At 39.7% G+C, this 19,024-nt stretch overlaps 1 protein-coding gene across 3 annotated transcripts; it reads left to right on the top strand.

Annotated features, from left to right (window-relative positions):
• Positions 1-1,290: 1,290 nt before the first annotated feature.
• zap70 (zeta chain of T cell receptor associated protein kinase 70) lies at positions 1,291-17,263 on the top strand. 3 transcript variants are annotated; one of them, XM_033621267.2, is made up of 13 exons: positions 1,291-1,409; positions 6,627-7,097; positions 10,484-10,644; positions 10,755-10,893; positions 10,979-11,060; positions 11,188-11,210; positions 11,292-11,331; positions 12,818-13,052; positions 13,194-13,400; positions 13,881-14,073; positions 15,812-15,952; positions 16,050-16,162; positions 16,569-17,263. In XM_033621267.2, the coding sequence occupies exons 2-13, from the start codon at positions 6,693-6,695 to the stop codon at positions 16,723-16,725; spliced, it is 1,896 nt and encodes a 631-aa protein (XP_033477158.2). In that variant the 5' UTR covers positions 1,291-1,409; positions 6,627-6,692; the 3' UTR covers positions 16,726-17,263. The 3 variants fall into 3 exon arrangements, with proteins under 3 accessions (XP_033477158.2, XP_078025048.1, XP_033477159.2); XM_078168922.1 differs by having other exon boundaries at positions 1,338-1,413; XM_033621268.2 differs by lacking the exon at positions 1,291-1,409 and adding an exon at positions 6,206-6,335.
• The last annotated feature ends 1,761 nt before the right edge of the window (positions 17,264-19,024 follow it).

The following is a 19,024-nucleotide window of genomic DNA, read 5'->3' as shown; positions in this document are numbered from 1 at the left end:
TTCTTTTTCTCTAAGTGAGGGTATAAAATATTTGCAGTTCGCATAATTTAGTTGAAATTCTTAACCTCCTGAGCCCCAAACTTTTGTTTGGTTCATATTTTTAATTTCTCCTAGTGATTTTGGATCCGTAGGAACTGATAAGTATAAAAAACTAAACATTGTCAAAGATAATAAAGTCCCTATATCCTTAAACATGACGATAATAAAGTCCCAGTGTCCTTCAACGAACTGATGATTAATTGCTGATGTCTTCAAACGAGTACTCCAAGTAACAGCATCTTAGGTTGTTACCTTTGCTAAAATTGGTGAAATCTGTTGCCATATCAAACTACAAACATATTAATCATAAATAAACAAGTTTGAACCATAAAATGTGATCAGGGTCAGCTGCAGACTGACTTGGCAGAAATGGCTGCCATCTTGTTTTTATATAGATTGGTGCATTGTGGTCTTACCACCACTAGATGGCACAAAAAAGTGTCCACAAACGAGGACAACAGGCCTAAGGTCCAGTAAACCCAAAACGCAATGTCCTCATATATGGACACAGGGTCCCAGGAGGATAAACTTTTTTTTTTTTTAGTGATTGAAGATCTAATCGTCACTTAAGTGTATGTCATGTGAGAGCGTCAATAAAAACAAATGGAGTGGTCAGAGTTGTCATACTGACATTTAAGGTGTGTTGACTGACTCATGAAAACTCGTGCATTGAGTAACATGCAAGAAAACATCCCACCTTAGAAATGGCCGATAGCTGCCAGTGGTAGCCTTTGAGCGGCACAGTAAATTAAATTATTTTTTTTCAAGTCTATAGCTAGCTGTTAACTAGTAAAGAGGAAAAGGCAGCAACACATCCTTCCACTTAACAGTTATAGAAGGTTATATGAACGTGCTACTGTAGGGACAGTGGTTACAAAACTTTTGAAAGGAGCCATAATTAACTGTGTGTGTGCACGCATACACGCTCGTCATAGGTGAACTGTGGTACATACACAAATAGCAATATAAGACAATATTTAAACCACTTTCATATTGAGAGTGGTATTACGTAATCTTATCATGGAACCCTCAGCAAGAAAGCGAATAAATATAAGTTCTAAAATGTCAAACTATTCCTTTAATGCTGAGTTAACCAGGCTTGTATGTTTAGATAGTGTGGAATAGGTCAGTCAGATTTTAAGAGCTCAGAAGAAGAACTTGATAGGTGACAAGCTGGATTCAGAGTCTTGTGCGTGCATTTGCCTTTGTGTGCATTTGCCTTTGTGTGTGTGTGTGTGTGTGTGTGTGTGTCACTGTCTCTACCCCCCACTTGTTCACGGCACCTTACACTGCTGTCAGATCAACAGATACATCTTTGACTCTGAAGCGACGACATCGCTGTACTTAGCAGTGAAGCAGTGAAACATACTGTAAGTAAGTTTTATTGTTATATCTGATTAAACAACAAACATGCTTTGTACTGGTGGACTGGATATATTTCCTATGTTTAAAAAATTGATACAGTAGGTGAAGATATGATTAAGTCAAGACTGGGCCTGAGAAAGAGTTTGATGATAATACAATATATCAGCAAAAACATAAAGTACTGTTTGAAATCTAATTTGTTTATCCAGTGTTTTTTCTTAGATGCCACACGCTTGAAATAACACAGTGTTCAACAGTTTAATATCAGCGATTGGTCTTTAAATTATATGTTCAAAGTGTGTTTCAACAGTTTATATCAGTGATCCACACAGAAAACTCAGAGTAATTTAATCCAAATGTAGTCTGTGAACCCACAATCATCTGTGATATTTATATTCTTGTTTATCTTTTGAATTTAAGCCAAAACATCTCCAGTTAAAATGGGTGTTTCTGTATTTCCACAGCTGCCTGAGCTGTAGAGATGAATAAAAGTGTGTGTTTGCACCGCAGTCGGGGTTGAGGCATTGTTGCGCTGGCTTACAAAAGTAGAGATTACATGTGCAAAATATAAATAGCTGCTTTCATTGTGCCTCGGAATAGAAAACCAAAAATGGGTAAAGAGGTCTGTGTGTGTGTCTTTTATCGCTTGTAACTTTTCTTGAAATTACTGGATGTATTTTTGGTGCTGGACCGGAGCATATCTGCAAAATGTTCCAGCCGCAGTCTGACGATATATTGGCCTGGACAGCAGACAGAGAGTTTTACAGTATGTACAAAATGTGCTTGTTAATTCACAGTGTTTAGTTTCAGATTAAACCACTATTGACACAAAAAGCCTCATTATAATGAGGTACAACTGACAGTTTTGCTGCAGGTGTTTTGTTTTTTAATGAACAGAAATGAAACAACTGTTGAGGTGCTTGTGTTATTTTTTCTCTGTAAGATAAAGTCAGATAAAGAAATCATTAAAATATTCATTAAATTGGCACTTCGTGGTTTTTGAAGTAGATTTTAATCTCATTATTAGGAATCATTTGAAGGAATATAATCTGAATCATGACAAAGGAACACGTGCATACTGTTTATCTGAATGTCAGTTGTTTCTATTAATGTAGCAAGTCATGCTCCAGTCTGGGGCATTTCGGCCCCTGATCTGATACGCAGATGAGCCTCTCATCCAAGTCCGCCTACGTCTTTAGTTGTTTTTAAATCGTCCCTAAAACAAAGAGCAGTTTGGGGAAAGATCATCTAACGTATGAGGGTTAAAAGGACACATTATCTGTTGGTGGATGCCTACACTGTCTCAAATGCTGATGTATGTATAGAGGAATGCTTTGAGTTACATAACAACGGACTGACTTCCTGATAGCACAACCAAAGAAACCATGACGTAAAATAACTTTAATAGCTGAATAGTTATCACTGGAATGCTCTTGGTTCAGTGTGACCCACGTAATCTACAGAAAACAGCTTTTAATGGTTAAAGGAGCAAATTAAATTGCTGACGTTATGGTTGTATTTACATGTATGATTCATGAGAGTGAAAGACTTAAAATGCCTCTGCACTATGAGCCGCTGAGTCTGGACGCTGTTGAGGGGCTTTGTGTTTTGTGTTAGCAGACATAAAGAGGTCACTATTTACATGACCCTGTCAGCCTGATGTTAACGTTAGCATGCTACTGGAGTCTGGACATTTTTGAGATGTTTGGATGTTACGGTGAATAGACAAAGACATGTACATGATATTCTCTGTTATATTTCTTATGTGTTAGGTTTTATGATCCAGGGCAACATTTCTGACATTTGTAGCCATGCTTGTAGCGCGAGGCGTGATGATGTTTGTTGAACAGTCTGTCCGCCACTTTAGTCCAGACAGATTGCTTTGAAATTGTATACAAACACTCATGCTGACTATTGGGGATCCCCTGATTTTCCTCTAGTGCCATCAGCAGGTTAAAAGGTTCCAAAAATTATCTGTGAAGTATCTCTACATCCACAAAGTAGATTGGCACAAAGTTTGGCTCACACATTCACATCTCTATAGGTGGAATCATCACCTTCTCAGAAATATCCCCTAGTGACATCACATTTGCAGGTAAATATCTGACTATGTGGAATATTTTATTGTTTTGGACCAAATGACATTCTCATTAGTCCCAGCTGAACCTTGTGTTCAGTGCTAATATACTCGGAGCTTATCTGTGTTCCCCAGCTCAATTTTCTCTTAATATGACACATTAAGCCCTTTCAAAGGGTTTGACTTTCTCAGCAATGTTTTCCCTTAGTCATAAGTTCAGTGTTTGTTTCCGTGGTTCAATATATTAATATAAACCAACCCACAGCTAACAGACTACGGTTGTTTCCGGTGCCGTCTTGGCCAGCAGCCTGCTAGAGTTGCTCTTTGTTGTCATGTGTCTTTTTGAATCGTTAAAATTGTGGTTAAATTACTGAGTGTTACTGTAATTTGAAGCATTCTCTGGCACAAGAATTACCTTCGGAACAAATAAAGTTCTATTGAATTGAACTGAATTGAACGTTAAACTCTTTATAACCTATACACAACCTACATTTGCAGGTGAGACAGTTTCCTTGACATAAGACAATGACATCTCCACTGTCTCTGATGATCACCTATGATCAAATGTTAGCATGCTAACACACTAAATGGTGAACATGGAAAATATTACCTGCAAAACATCCGCATGTTAGCATTTTGATTGTGAGCATGGTGGCATTAGCATTTAGCTTGAAACACAGCTGTAGGCTACTTCAGTGCAGACTGTCAGAGCTGTGGACTCCTGGTCTTGTTATACTCTAAATACATTTAGTTGCTAATACATGTGTTTGTTTACAGTTATGTTTACTTGAGATTGGAATGCTGGACTTTTCCTTGTAATCAAGTATTTCTAATGTGGTAAATAATGTGAACACCCTGCAAGCTCCCTGCCAAGCTTTACAACAGTAACTATTTTCCTTGGTGAGAAAGTTGAATGCCTGACCTTGCACAGACTTCTTCATTATCTTGATCATTCAGAATGACTGCATTATAGCTCTAGTGTTTGGTTTCACTCCGTTCTTCCCGCTTTACTAAACCTCTCCATCACTGACAACAAGATTGATTGACCTGGAACAGTCACTTCCCTACAAAACTGAAAAATATGATGAGACGACAATCACGCTGAGGTTTTTGTTTTGCATTTAATTACATCCACTTTGCGTGTGAGGGGTCTCAGAGGAGCTAACTCATGCCAGATAAAGTTCACCCTCTCTTCTTCATGGAAAACAAACACTAGGGCCTGTAGATTTTGGCATCTGTCACTTATGTAGGTTACTCCTCCGCTTGTTGAAAAACAGTGACTCACTGGACTTTCTTTCCACTGCTCACTGGGTCACTATCTGCTCAGTCTGCAACACCTCGTCAGCACAAATCTGTTTTTATGCACAATTAAGTTGCTAAGTTAGATGAAAACAGTCGAAGAAAGATACAAAGCAACACTCTGGGTGGGTCAAAGGTGTCACCTTATCTCTCTCCACTCTTTGCTTTTGTGCTTCATAATATACAAGTAAAGTAGAAAAGCCATAAAAATCATATTTTGAAAAGAACATGAGCTGAGCCAAGACTTGGCTGCTGTTGTAGTTGGAGGTTTTTATGTCTTGTTGGAAAACTGTCAGTGTTTTGGTTAGTTTGGTGGTGTCGTAAATTACAGCAGTGTGGCTAATATTCTTGTCATGGTGTGTTAGCAGGGTTTGTTGGTGTGTAACTGAATTCATGTCCTCTTTCAGTTTAGGTCCATTCAAGTAATTGATGGGAAATTTGTTGCTTTTTGTTTACTGGTAATTTAAATAACAGACAAATGATGGAAGATGGAGTTAAAGAGATGTGACACCATGTAAATATGTGTCGGTAGTTACTGTGTCGCAGCTTGTCTGTGGATACGTGGGGTATCTGTCCACATTGTCAGGTCTGGAGGTCTTTGTTGTGGTGGGCCTGATGTCTTGTGGCAACTATGTGTTTATGCTTGGTTGTCCACTGTGGATGTGGGCAAGAAACACAGGTATGTAGCCAGGAAGCTGAGGTTTCACTGTGATTCAGAATTGTCTTACAACATGAGGTGTTTAATAAATAAAAATATATGTAAGCGCAGTTTCTCCACTCACTGATAGAGATTGTGAAATCTGACAGGAAGTCAAGAAAAAGTGAAGTTTCCAACACACTGCAATAGAAATGGTTTTCACTTTTCATGAACTTGATTGTTGACATACAAAAGTGAAAACCCATAATCGCTAACGTTTTATTTTCCCCTCTTATTTCTTTGTAGTTCTCGATCTTTATTAGAAGCACATCTGCCTATTCAGATTATCTTCTTTCTGCTTGTTGTGAGCTGACGTATTATGATCTCTGTCACTTTCTGTTTTGAACTCCAACAGGCATTTTCCGCCTGCTTATATATAATTGTTCAACACTACCACACAACCTGCTTGATTTTAATCTTATCTTCATGTCCTCAGACACATCTACTGAAGCCTTTTATTAGATTCCTTACAGGAACACCACATTGTGCATACAGATGTTTTAACAACCTAGTGGAGTCAATTTCTCCCATGAAGTTTTCTTCCCATGTGGAAAACCTAGAAACGTCAGTCTCTAAAGCCGGAGGAATGATCTAGAACCAAAAAGCACCTGTTCAACGGAAGAACAAGACGCTGGAGAAAGGAGGCTGTGAGGGCGGACTGCAGCTTCCTGTTGTGGCTTTTGTCACCAGTTTTTTAGTCTGCAAGCTTCATGCAGTCTCAATGTGTGGGTGCTTCATGTTAAATATCTCATTCAGACAAATGGCACCTCACAGCTTGTCTGTGTAGAGCTGACAGTCTTGAAAAAACATTGTTCTGTCAACGTTTTTTTGGTGTGACGCAGAAGAGAAGACGAGGAGGTGAAGTTCTCATGCTGATGTGTTTTTTGGCTTTTTGTAACATCTTATAGAATTGAATGTTTTTGATTTACAAGCTGTAATTCCAAAACTGTTTTGTAATTTGGTAGATATGAGGTTAGGGTTGGTTGAGCAGATAGCAGAGGGGAGGTGGGGGCTAAAAAGCTGAAAGGTCAGGGGTCACACATTGTGAGTGTGCTCGTCACATATTGGACTTCTGAACTAGAATGTAAAATTTTAATCCTTTTTTAAATGCAGGTTTTGATTAAATGCTTTCCCTTTCTATCTCTCTAGTTCATTTCCACCACCCACATCCAGGACTTCAAGCCAGACTCCAGCTCATCTCTCCCAGGCCTCACCATGTCCATCGACCCGGCGGCTGACCTGCCTTTCTACTACGGCAGCATCAGTCGCTCGGATGCCGAGCAGCACCTGAAGCTGGCCGGGATGGCCGACGGTATCTTCTTACTACGACAATGTCTCCGCAGTCTGGGAGGCTACGTCCTGTCTGTCGTGTGGAACCTGGAGTTTCACCATTACCCCATAGAGAAACAGCTTAATGGAACTTACTGCCTCACAGGAGGGAAGCCTCACTGTGGGCCTGCAGAGCTCTGTGAGTTTTACAGCAGAGACCCTGACGGGCTGGTGTGCACCCTGAGGAAACCCTGTCTGCGCTCCCCAGACACGCCAGTACGTCCTGGCGTGTTCGACAGCCTGAGAGAAAACATGCTGAGGGAGTACGTGAAGCAGACCTGGAACCTGGAGGTGAGGCTGTGCTGAGGCTGCTGGGTACTTGTACAGATTGCAGTCTCTAAAAGTAAACCAGCTCCTACTTTTCAAGGAGTTAAAAAAAAGTTGTACTACAATCAAATATGCAAATGAAACAAGTGAATTTAGTTATTAAGAGCTCCAGTGGTGGGATGGGTTTAATTAAATCTACTTAAGTTTACTTTAGTTTGTAAATTATGTTATTTAAATATTCAAGAAATCTGACAGACGTAGTTATGGTACTGATTAAGATTTCACAGAAAACACATATAAAAAGCTCTTAAAATAGAACACGTTGAGAACGATATAATGATCATTTAACTTGTGAGCTCTTACCAAAACAGCAGTCAGGACTCTTAGTCATGTTTCAGATGTGGATGTGTTCGCTGCTTCACCAAAGACACATTTCCCCTCTAGAATTCTCATAAAGCTGTTATTTAAATATCTGAGGCCCAAAGACATCAAATTATCCAACACTTTAAAAGAAAAAGAACAAAGATTAAAGAAAGGTCAAAAAACAAAGAGAAAAGAAATCACATTTGTGTGGCAGAATTTAATGTTTTCTTCCTTCCGCTCCTTTTGACCATCTCATGACCCCTCGGATTTAACTTGTGATCCTTTTGAAGGGTTCGAACCCTCGGTTGGAAACCACTGCTTAGAATTTAGAATTCTGGTTACATGTTGATGCATCAGTATAAACAAAATGATAATGTTATATAAACTGTATCAGTCACAGCGGACATTGTACTGCACTGAATGAGCACTTTTACTTTTGATACTTTAAGGCAGTGTTTCTCAAATGGTGTGCCATGATGCCAATCCATGTGTGCCGTGGGATTTTTGCAATATTCAACTGGGTCTACACAAAAATTTATGAATCAATTTTTACTTGGCTGTATCAGTATGTTGTGTGCACCCATTTCCCAGTAAGGAGGAAAATTGAATCTAATGTGAAAACCATGAGGAACCTTTTTGTCACTGTTTGTGCATGGGAATTATAAATATGTGACACATAAAAAGCCCTGATTGGCACCCAGTGGGAGGGATGATAACATTTAAAAGGAGAAAGCCGTGAGTGGGATGATGAATCACTTTATTGTACGGAGCAAATTAGAGCAAAACACCAGCAAAAGCTACCTGTCTTCTTTTTTTTCTTATTTTTAATTGTCACGTGTTGAAGCTATTGTGCACAGATATAAATACAGGTGTGCCCTGAGAGTTTGGCTTGCCCTTTGGTGTGCTTGGGCACAAAAAGTTTGACAACCACTGCTTTAAAGGTATACTATGCAGGCATTTCCTTAAAAAAGCAATGTATAGCCTCATACAAAACTAACTCCTCTCGAGCATCAGCAATGACCCACCAGAAGTGTGTAGCTGTGTGTTTATCTGCAGAGACTCAGCCCTCTGTCTGTATTTTCTTCTTATTTTGCTGTGTTCCGGTAGTTCCAGGTCACAGCACGTAGGTCAGGTTGGGACTTACATATATGGTAGTGCCAGGTGCCAGACCATAAGCAGCACGCATACAAGACGAAGCGACAAAAATTGGGGAAACGCACCAAACAAATGCAACCTAGCACCAAGCGAACAAAGCTGGGGATGGCTTTCACTTTCATCTGCATTATCGTTTACAGACAGCAGCCGACAATTCCATCATAGTATACCTTTAAGTATATTTTACTGATAACACTTTAATGCAGGACTCTGGACTATTGCACTATGGACTATTTTTACATTGTGGTATTGGTACGATTACACTACTTAAGTAAAGGATCCGTATACGTCTTCCACCTCTTGCCACTTCACCTAAATTGCAGACAAACATATTTTGTCACTTAGCACAAATGGTTTCTGTCTCCACTCTAAAACTGTTGTCTTGTAATTACCAGTTTTTATACAGAGCTACCTTCTACAAAGAAGTCCCCATGAAAACTACTTAGAGTTTTCTGGAAAGAGAATTTAAATGAATTCTCTTTTCTGTGACGAATTTTTATCAAACGTCACTTTTACATCTATTGCAATTGTAATTTGGGTGGACCGATCCTTTAACCAGCAAACGTAACACATGAGAAATAAATGATGTGATCATATGACAGCAGCTGTCTCCCTCATTTAAAGATAAAGACAAACAAGTTTCCCAAAGTTTAAATATGAACATAATATGCTGTCATCAAGGACACTTGCAGAGAAAACAGTCTCACTTTAGACACTGAGTCATCCTAACACACACACACACGCACACACACACACACACACACATACACACAAAATAAGCAGGAGAGAAATTGCACCTTTTCATTTGTTTAGTGTCTTTGTTTACTCGGTTTGAGGTCTGGCCCTCTGAAGTCCCACTTCAGTCCAAAATCCTGCAGTTTTATGATTTGTCTCCTGCAGCAGACAGTCACATCCTGAGACCAGTAGGCTTTTTCACTGGTGGGCTTCTGCTGAACAGCCAAACTGGCTCCAGATGTATATGGACTCCCAACAGGGACTAAAAGGAACCAGAAAAATCATAGCCCTCTCTCTCTCTGCAGTGGTGGGAAGTAACAAAGTACATTTACTCAAGTACTGTGCTGTAGTACAGTTATGAGGTACTCATGCATAGCTTTGTACTTTCTACAACATTTCAATGAGATATTGTACTTTTTACATAACTATATTCATTTGACAGATATAATGTGATATTTTTACATAAAAACATATTAAACCTGTATTTAATACACTGCTAAATATTAACCATTGGATTAAACTACCTAACAGCATATAAAGTAAATGGACTCCACTTGTATCGCGCTTTTCTAGTCTTCCGAGCACTTGAAGTACTTCAACACTACATGTCACATTCACACACACACATTCACACACTGGTGGCTGTGGCTACCATACAAGGTGCTGCTTGCTACTCAGTAACAATTCACACACACACTCACACACCAGTGGAACAGCCACCGGGTTCAGTATCTTGCCCAAGGGTACTTCGACATGCAAGCTGAAGGAACCAGGGATCAAACTGCTGATCTTCTGATTAGTGGACAACCCATTCTACCTCTGAGCCACAGCTGCCCCTAGATAAAAGTAGTTGCTGGGATGCGTCAGTATAAGTGATCTGATAATGTAATTTATCTAAATATATCAGTCACAGGGGCCATTTTTTTTCATATTTTTGCTGGTAATACATCTTTACTTTTACATGCAAAATGTAATGTCCACCTCTTTCAGAATGCTGTATTAATATATATTGCTGCAGAGGGTGGCCACTAACTCACTTGGCAGAGTATGCACCTCATAGGCTGAGTCCTTTGCAGCTGCTCGGATTCAATTTTGACCTGTGTTCCTGCATCAATCCTGCATGTCAGTTTCTGTTTTGGTGGTTTATTTCTGCTCAGGGAGAGGCCATGGAGCAGGCCATCATCAGTCAAGCTCCTCAGCTGGAGAAACTGATCGCCACCACGGCCCACGAGAAGATGCCCTGGTATCATGCTAAAATCACCCGTCAGGAAGGTGAGAGGCGGCTTTACTCTGGAGCACAACCGGATGGCAAGTTTCTGTAAGTTGATAATGTTTTTGCATCTGCTATATTTTTCTGTGCCTGTTTTATCATCCAAAGGTCAAAGGTCATCATGCAGTTTTTAAGATACACTGTTTTTTGTTTCTCAGAATAAGAGACAGAGAGGAGACAGGTACTTACGCTCTTTCCATGATGTACGGGAAAACAGTGTACCACTACCAGATCCTCCAAGACAAATCAGGGAAATACTCCATGCCCGATGGAACAAAGTTTGACACAATCTGGCAGGTCGGCCCATCATCATACTCTGCTGCTCTTCTTTCATTATATAGTGATCATGTGGCAACTGATGACATTTTCTTAATCTCTCTAGCTGGTTGAGTACCTGAAGATGAAAGCTGATGGTCTGTTGACTAATCTTGGGGAGGCGTGTGTTAATGGAAAAGCTACTGAAAGTATTGAACATCTTATATCCTTTTCTCAGTCACATCAACTTTGTGTTATCACTAGAACCTTGTTGATCACTACACCTGCTATTGAAAATGTTGATATCTAAGTCTAATCTGTTTTATAATCTTTCAGAGACACCCAGTCTCCCTGGAACGGTGAGTACAGACTACATCCTGCACTGTTTAAATCAGCATTATTCTCTTTTTCTGAGATTAATTTGAATGTGACTCTTGCAGAGGGGGAAGCGACAAAATGGATACACACCGCCACCTCGAGGTCAGTCCCCTGAAGTGCAACCAGCTAAAACCGCACCAAAGTTATACTGCAACACCAAACACATATTAACTGCTCTGTAATCTGCACTTGCAGTCAAATAACCTTTGTTTCTCTTTAATGTAGAGACAAGTAGTCTGTCAACCAAAACCACATACTATAATGTTAGAATTTATAACCTGAGCTAGTTGAAATACACAGAACTGAACAAGAAAGCAGGCCTACTGATGCAATCAGTGGTGGAAGAAGTACTTTTATAAAGTATTTTTACTGAACTAAAAGTAGCAATACAGCAGTATTGTGTAGCTGGTGGAGGGGAAGCTGATTTTACCCACTATATTGTTGGGTAGTTTAATTTGGAACAATAGTTTGTATCATATTTTGTAAATTGACCATATGTGAACTTTAGTACTACTAAGTTTTCCTCCGAAATGTGGTGAAGTAGAAATATTAAGTAACGTGAAGGGGAAATGCTGAGGTAAAGAACCTTAAAACTGTACTTAAGTACTTTCCACCACTGCCTGCAATCCTTTTACAGTTACTGCAGCACTATTTCCAAACTCACAGAGTCACACACAAGGTTTCTGAAAGCCGTGTTTCCAGTGGCACCACCAGAAATGTTTGTAGGGGTGGCCAGATGGACCACTGAAAATCTTAAGGTGGAACATTAAAACCAAAAGCCATAACTGACTTTCAGGAATTATATTATATTGTGAAGTTTATAGGCGAGTTGAAAACTATGTCACCATGTAGAGTTAAGTAATCATATGCTAATTTACTTTGGCTTCTTATTTTACTGTTGTAATGTTACTAATTATCTGATGTGCATAGACTAATATCAATGTAGTTAACATTTTGAGCTCCACAACACTCCTGTTTTAATGTGTTGTGTATCTATACATTTGTTAGGTGATTAATTGTTCCTCAGGCTGGGTGCCCTCTTCCTTAAAAGGACAAATATACAGCTTAAATGTGAAGGGCTACATTAAGTGTAAGGAACAAAATATTTTCTGGGAACCCTTCTCAAGTTTAAGGGAGACTTGTGGGTAGAACCCATTTTCAGACACAGGAGTGAGAGATGAGAGATCAAGGGACCCCTTTGAGAATGGACATGCCAGCTGTTCCCTCACCAAAATTTAGCCTAACTTTGGAGCAACATTTAGGCCCATTCCTGACAAGCTATGCCGACATGGTTGGCACCAATCAGTGCCTAAAGAATGAGCGTACCACAGCCTCTTAAAGACACTAATATCAGCCTCCAGTTATGTTCGACAGGCGGGTCAGTAGGGGGTTCAGCAATTATATTAGGGGGGCCATGCCCCCCACCTGGCCACCCCTTGGGGGCACCACTGAGTGTGTAAATAATCAAAAACTTAAGATAATAAATTAAGGATTTAAATAGATTTTAGTGAAAGATTGTAATGAAAATCTCACGAGCTATTTAGTAGAATCCACAGCACATATAAAAACATGCACCTTCACTTGTCAGCTGTTGCAGCAGTCTCGATGCCAGCAGTCTCGATGCCGGCAGTCTCGATGCCGGCAGTCGCTGCGGCTGAACACCGTGATGTGCTGCCGATGGACACCGATGTATTCAACCCATACCACAACCCCAATGAAGTGAGGAAGTTTAACATCCAGAGGACTCAGCTGTTGATTGATGAAGTGGAGCTCGGCTCTGGGAACTTTGGCTGTGTCAAGAAAGGAGTCCTCAAGACTGATTCGTGAGGACTCAAACATTATTAAACAACAAGTTTCACTACTGAACACAATGCCCTCCAGATACCACGTTGTATTCCAGCACACATGTACCATCTTTAAATGGTCAGATGTTCATCCAAAATATTTTGTTTGCTGTTTGTCAGGGGCCAAATCGACGTGGCCATAAAAGTGCTGAAGAGTGACAACGAGAAGCTGGTGAAGGAGGAGATGATGAGGGAGGCAGAGATCATGCACCAGCTGAGCAACCCCTTCATCGTCCGCATGCTGGGTCTGTGCAACGCTGAGAGTCTGATGCTGGTCATGGAGATGGCTTCTGCCGGACCTCTCAATAAGTTCCTCTCCTCCAATAAGTGAGTTCCACTGAAAGTGAATCAGATGTGTTGTCAGACAAGATTTTTGTGAAAGGGACTTAAATGTGGATTAATAATAATGCGATGTGATGGGTGTAATGGAGCACCATTTTTTTATGTTACATCATAAAAATGTATTCCTATGATTCCAAGCACTGTTTCCACATTAAACAGACTGTAAACAGAAATGTAGTAAATGTAGCTATATGCAGAGTGAAAAGTAATCAATTATGTACAGAGGTGTAAACACTGTAAACAGTGAGTTCATCAGGGTAAATGAAAGTACATTTCTATACACATTTGCATTTAATTTAATGCAAATCACTACAATGACAATATGAAAGACCCCAAGGTTTGGAACCAGTGACATACAACGCCACCTGTCCTCAGACCCTTACTTTCAATAAGGAAAAACAAAATTTCTAAAAGGGAAAAAAAATGTTCTGATTTTTGTGACAATCAGTGTTTCTGTCCCCTCAGGGATACTGTAAGCGTGGAGAACATTGTCAACCTGATGCACCAGGTGTCGATGGGAATGAAGTATCTGGAGGAGAAGAACTTTGTGCACAGAGATTTGGCAGCTCGTAACGTCCTGCTGGTCAACCAACAGTTCGCCAAAATCAGTGACTTTGGGCTCTCCAAGGCACTGGGAGCAGATGACAACTATTACAAGGTACACACATTGCCAGATTTTTTAAGTTTTTGCACTGAAAATGACACAGATGTAGAACCACTGAAGAATGGGGGCGAAGGGATTATCAGCATTGCAGCTAACACAAGTAGATAGCGTGTCTGAAATTGATTGAATTTCTGGGACTCACTAAGCTGCCCCTACACACATACTAACATGAAATGTGTTAGCGGCACTGTGCAAACTAAAGTAAACACTTAATTGATTTCCTTTTTTATTGGTTTACTGACCTACATCTAAAATCCCAGACTTCTAAGGAAATAATATACAACTGAACACTATACTGTATAACCACACGGCTGTAATTGTTTGAGAGAAATTTGCCCCACACAGCTTTTTTTTTCTGGCAACCTCACCCAATGTCCACTTCCTCCAATCATGCACATGTAAAAGACATGACATGAAAATCTGACTTTTTACAACATGGGACCTAACATGGTGCAGAGGCTATATTCAGAAACTGTGCCTTTAAGGCCCAGACACACCAAACCGACATCAGAAAACCAGTGGTGATAAAAGCTGACTGTTGTGTCACCTCATGTCACCTGTGTATCGGCCAAAAAGTTTCACATGAACACCAGACAATCAGCATGTTCTTCCTGCGCGTGCCTGAGGGGATATAACATACACCAGCAAACGGCGGTAACCTGTAATGGTCATTAAAAAAGGGGAACCGGAAAACTGTCTTGATGCTAGTTAGCCAGTTAGCACACTACCAACACAATCCAATGTTAAAAGAACAAAGCATATTTAATGTGTGCCAGTGAACAATAACACACACCATGTCTGTTTTGGCCTCACTTCCTCTTAACTTTAGCTGTTTGTTTACTTTCCTCACTTCTGTTTCTCTTCTCGTGCGCTGAGCTGAACTGCCAATCAGAGTGATTTCATTTACCGATGGGCTTCGCCATAACTGACAGTGATTCAACATGCTGAATTCGCTGAAAAAAGCCGACAAAGGACTACGGCAAACAGACGCTCACTGACAGTCCAACATTGGCCGACATGCAACCATCAGCTTGGTGTGTCGCGGCCTTTAAATGAGAGGTCAGGACTTTCGTGAGGTTGTGACAGATCAGAACTATACTCAATAAAGGTAGAAACTGCCGCTACAGTGCTGTTATAGTCATTTCCCGGCTGCAGTGATGGTGCAGAGACACTCATGGGGAAGACCAGGAAACACTGACCAATGAGGACAGACTTGGGGTTTTTGGCAGGGGCTTAAAGAGACTGGCATTAAACAGTGTTTCAGACAGAGGCTGAATACAGGTGTTCCAGCACGACAGTATGAGAAAAATAATGTTTTTTAAAAACATTAAGTATGTCAACATGTTTTAGTAGGAACCTCAAATACAAGAATGAACTTGAAAATGGGCATAGTATGGGACCTTTAAGTGAAATACTATAAGCCTGTTCTTAATCACAAAAAAAGGAGCCAACCATTTTAGTCGCTTTTGCTGTGTGGATTTACAGATAAATACTAAACTTATCATTTTTTCAAAATTATTATTTCTTTACTGTAGTGTTTCTTATTATGTAAGTGCAGTGTTTCATTCCTTTTTTATTTTGTTTTAAGGACTAGTCGATATTATGGTTTGTATAGTCGCTTCTTGAGAAAAAAACTTAAGTATGTCACCAAAAAAAGTCATAAAAAAGTGAAATGATGTAGGCTGCCTTTCATTGACATGCTGCTTGTTGTCATACATGTTGTGTCGTACAGGCTCGTACTGCAGGTAAATGGCCTCTGAAGTGGTATGCTCCAGAATGTATAAACTTCCACAAATTCTCCAGTAAAAGTGATGTGTGGAGTTTTGGTATCACCATGTGGGAAGCCTTTTCCTACGGAGGGAAACCTTACAAGGTACCAACTGTTTTTGCAGAGCACCATTAAAGTCATCTATCAGTTGTGTATATATTTACTTGACTTACAGCTCTTTTTGTGTCTCAATTTTGTCTAGAAAATGAAGGGACCAGACGTGATGCGATTCATTGACAGTGGGAGCCGCATGGATTGTCCAACAGCATGTCCAGAGCGAATGTATGCAGTGATGAAAGAATGCTGGACATACAAGTAAGAAACTGTTTGTTGACTGTTTGTGCACCTTAGCTAGTTTTTTGATGTGTTAGAAACAGATTGTAACCTGGAGAAGGTTCATGGTAGAACTGATGGCACACAAGATGTTATCATCATCATAAAACGGTCATTGCAATTTTCAGTTGGAAAATAATTTTATTTGTAGGAGTTTTCAGCCCCAGGAACTTTTTTATAGTTCTAAAAAAAAACTTTTCTTGTGTCCACAGAACAGCTAAAGGATATTATTTTCCTCAGTCAGAGATAGACAATGGACCACATAATGTGTTGTATTTGAGACTCCGTTAGCGTCAGACTGCACCATGACCTCTTAAGATCTTGTGACATTGCCTTCCTCTAACCACAACGTTTTAAACGGCTGTTTCGGGCCCTCCTCTCTCACCAGGCATGAGGAGCGTCCTGACTTCAAGAAGGTTGAGGAGTCCATGAGGTCTTACCATTACTCCATATCGAACAAGGCCAAGCCTGAGGGAGCTGCAGCCGCTCCCGCTGCCGCTGCCGCCGCCGCCGCCGCCGCCGCCGCCGCCGAGCCTATCAAGTAGACAGAAACAAGGCACATTCTGTCCCAGTGCTGCACAAAGCATCCTTTCAACTGGCCATTAAACAACCAAAACAAAGAGCTTCTTATGAACAGTGCGCACTGACCAGCTTCAACTACAGTGCCCATACAACTAAAAAGGCCACAGTGACAATAAATGTGCATTTGTATTTCAGTGTGTGTCAGCCATGTAAGGAGAATCTCTGTCTGTCTGTCTATCTGTCATTGTCATTGAATGTTAAACGCTGACATCTTTGTATTGACGAACAAACTAATTTTATATCCTGATATTTTGGAGTATACTGGTAGTATATAGTACATGTTGTTAACATGCTGTTTTTCACAGTATCTGCTGCCTCCTCATTACTTCATTGTTCTCATTTTGATGCCAAATAAACTATAAGTAGAAAGAAAGTAACAGGACTGTACATTTTAATATTATTGACTTGACTAATCTGTAAAGCACTTTGGGTTGCTTGTGGGTATGAAATGTGCTATATAAAGAAATCTGCCTTGCCTTTGCCTAATAAAAACTATCGACTGTATATAACAATCTAACTATATGATCATTGAAATTTCAGGGCCAAGCATGTTCTGACATAGAGAGTGGATGGCCAGCAATTTTAAAAAGACAAATAGATAGAACCAGAACAATGTAATAATCAGTGATTTTGTAGCATGTAGCAGAAGCATACGGGGAATAATATCCTAGAAACATGCAGAGCATTTCATCTGGATGATCTGCATTGGAAAAGCTCAAGGTCGATTTTATACAGTCTTACCTTAAATATTCTCACAAAATAAATGGCTTATGTAAAAAATATTGGCAGAATTTTTTTCCAAACTGTATGAAGAAATATAGCCATTTATGATATTTTTGTATAGTCTCATGTAAATCCCAGGAGTTTAAAGGGTCAAAATGTGTTGAAATACATATTTTGAATTACTTAAATAACTTTAATGTAAATTGTTCTGTCAGTAATTCAAACATGATGCATTGTGGTTTACTGTGACCTCTGTTAGTGAATAAAGAGGCTAGTCAGGCTGCCCCCTGCCATTCAGTCACATACTGTTTCAAAGGAAGTACTTCTGAGCTGCCAGGCAACCATTGACGGCACGAGACACCGGAAGTTCACAGATTAGTCTTCAAAATAATGGCCTACAGTTTCCACAGAATAAGCCATGAGGCCTATACAGGGAATGATGCATTAGGGGCCATTCCTACATTCGCAGGGTCTTACGTCTCTTGATATAAACTAACATTGTAAGAGTTTCGCAGGTCAAGTTGCAAAAGAACAAAAGGATATGTGCATTTCAAGTGCAATTTTAGTTGTAAAATCTGTTCAGCCACTGTGGAGATATCAATGACTTAAGTCAAGAAAACAGTCTCGCCCAGAAATTTGACATAGGGACGCATACACTGCAGATTTGACCAAAAGAAAAACATTGCTGAGAACATCAAAACTTTTGTAAAGTCTACTCGATGAGTCATATTAATAGGATATTGAGCTAGGGAACATTAGGATCATGGGAACTTGGATGTGCTCCCGTTGCATTCACTGGCAGTGATGGGATCTCATATTCACTGGTTCATAGAATTACAAATACCACAATTGAAAAATACCGTGGTCCAAGTTTAAGTTCTGGACTTCATTTATATAAGTAAAACTAAGAAAGTATTAGCAGTAAAATTTACTCTTCATATGGAAATAAAATACAGTGGCAGTAAATCAGTAAAAATTCCCAACATTTGATGAAATCAAATAATAAAATTGCTAAAAATCCTAATTGTTTTGAAAATAAAATCTTCCAAGCTGACTTTCTGCCTTTTAGGTGAGCTGAATGTTTGCACCTCTGCATTTTGAGGAAAGTCTGTAAAACTCTTTTGATGATATTTTGATATTTTGCTGGGCAAAGGCAATATTTTATGAGCTTATTGCAGGCTGTGTTAAATATTGTTCTGTGTACGACTTCATAACCACAGCCATCAGGTATCTGTGATGTAAAATGTACAATATTTCTCCCTAAAATGTGGTGGAGGAAAGGTAAAGAGTCTCCTAAAATGGAAGTAGCCTCCAAATGATAAGTAGGCCTAACAGTAGCCTACCTAAAAATTGAACTGGGCTAGTAACTAACCTTTTATCTCAGTTAATGGGTATAAATATCTGGTGTGAATTGATTTAGGGGAAATAATTGTTGTTTACACTTGTGATCATATTTCTTATTTTCTCCTAAATAACTCAGTTACGTTGCATCCCAATTGTCAGAGGGGTATCTTATTTTGAAGGTTCTGACCGGAAGTT

Source organism: Epinephelus lanceolatus, chromosome 6 (assembly GCF_041903045.1).
Source record: "Epinephelus lanceolatus isolate andai-2023 chromosome 6, ASM4190304v1, whole genome shotgun sequence".
Lineage (NCBI taxonomy): Eukaryota > Metazoa > Chordata > Actinopteri > Perciformes > Serranidae > Epinephelus > Epinephelus lanceolatus.
Note: the sequence above shows the minus strand (reverse complement) of the source record. Positions and strands in the feature narration are given on the sequence as shown.

What these genes read in the sequence shown, in the direction of transcription:
- zap70 (XM_033621267.2), top strand. Translation starts at nt 6,693, where the DNA reads ATGTCCATCGACCCGGCGGCTGACCTGCCTTTCTACTACGGCAGCATC. An exon ending in AGCAGACCTGGAACCTGGAG is followed by an intron (nt 7,098 to 10,483) that starts GTGAGGCTGTGC and finishes ATTTCTGCTCAG; the next exon opens with GGAGAGGCCATGGAGCAGGC. An exon ending in CACCCAGTCTCCCTGGAACG is followed by an intron (nt 11,211 to 11,291) that starts GTGAGTACAGAC and finishes TGACTCTTGCAG; the next exon opens with AGGGGGAAGCGACAAAATGG.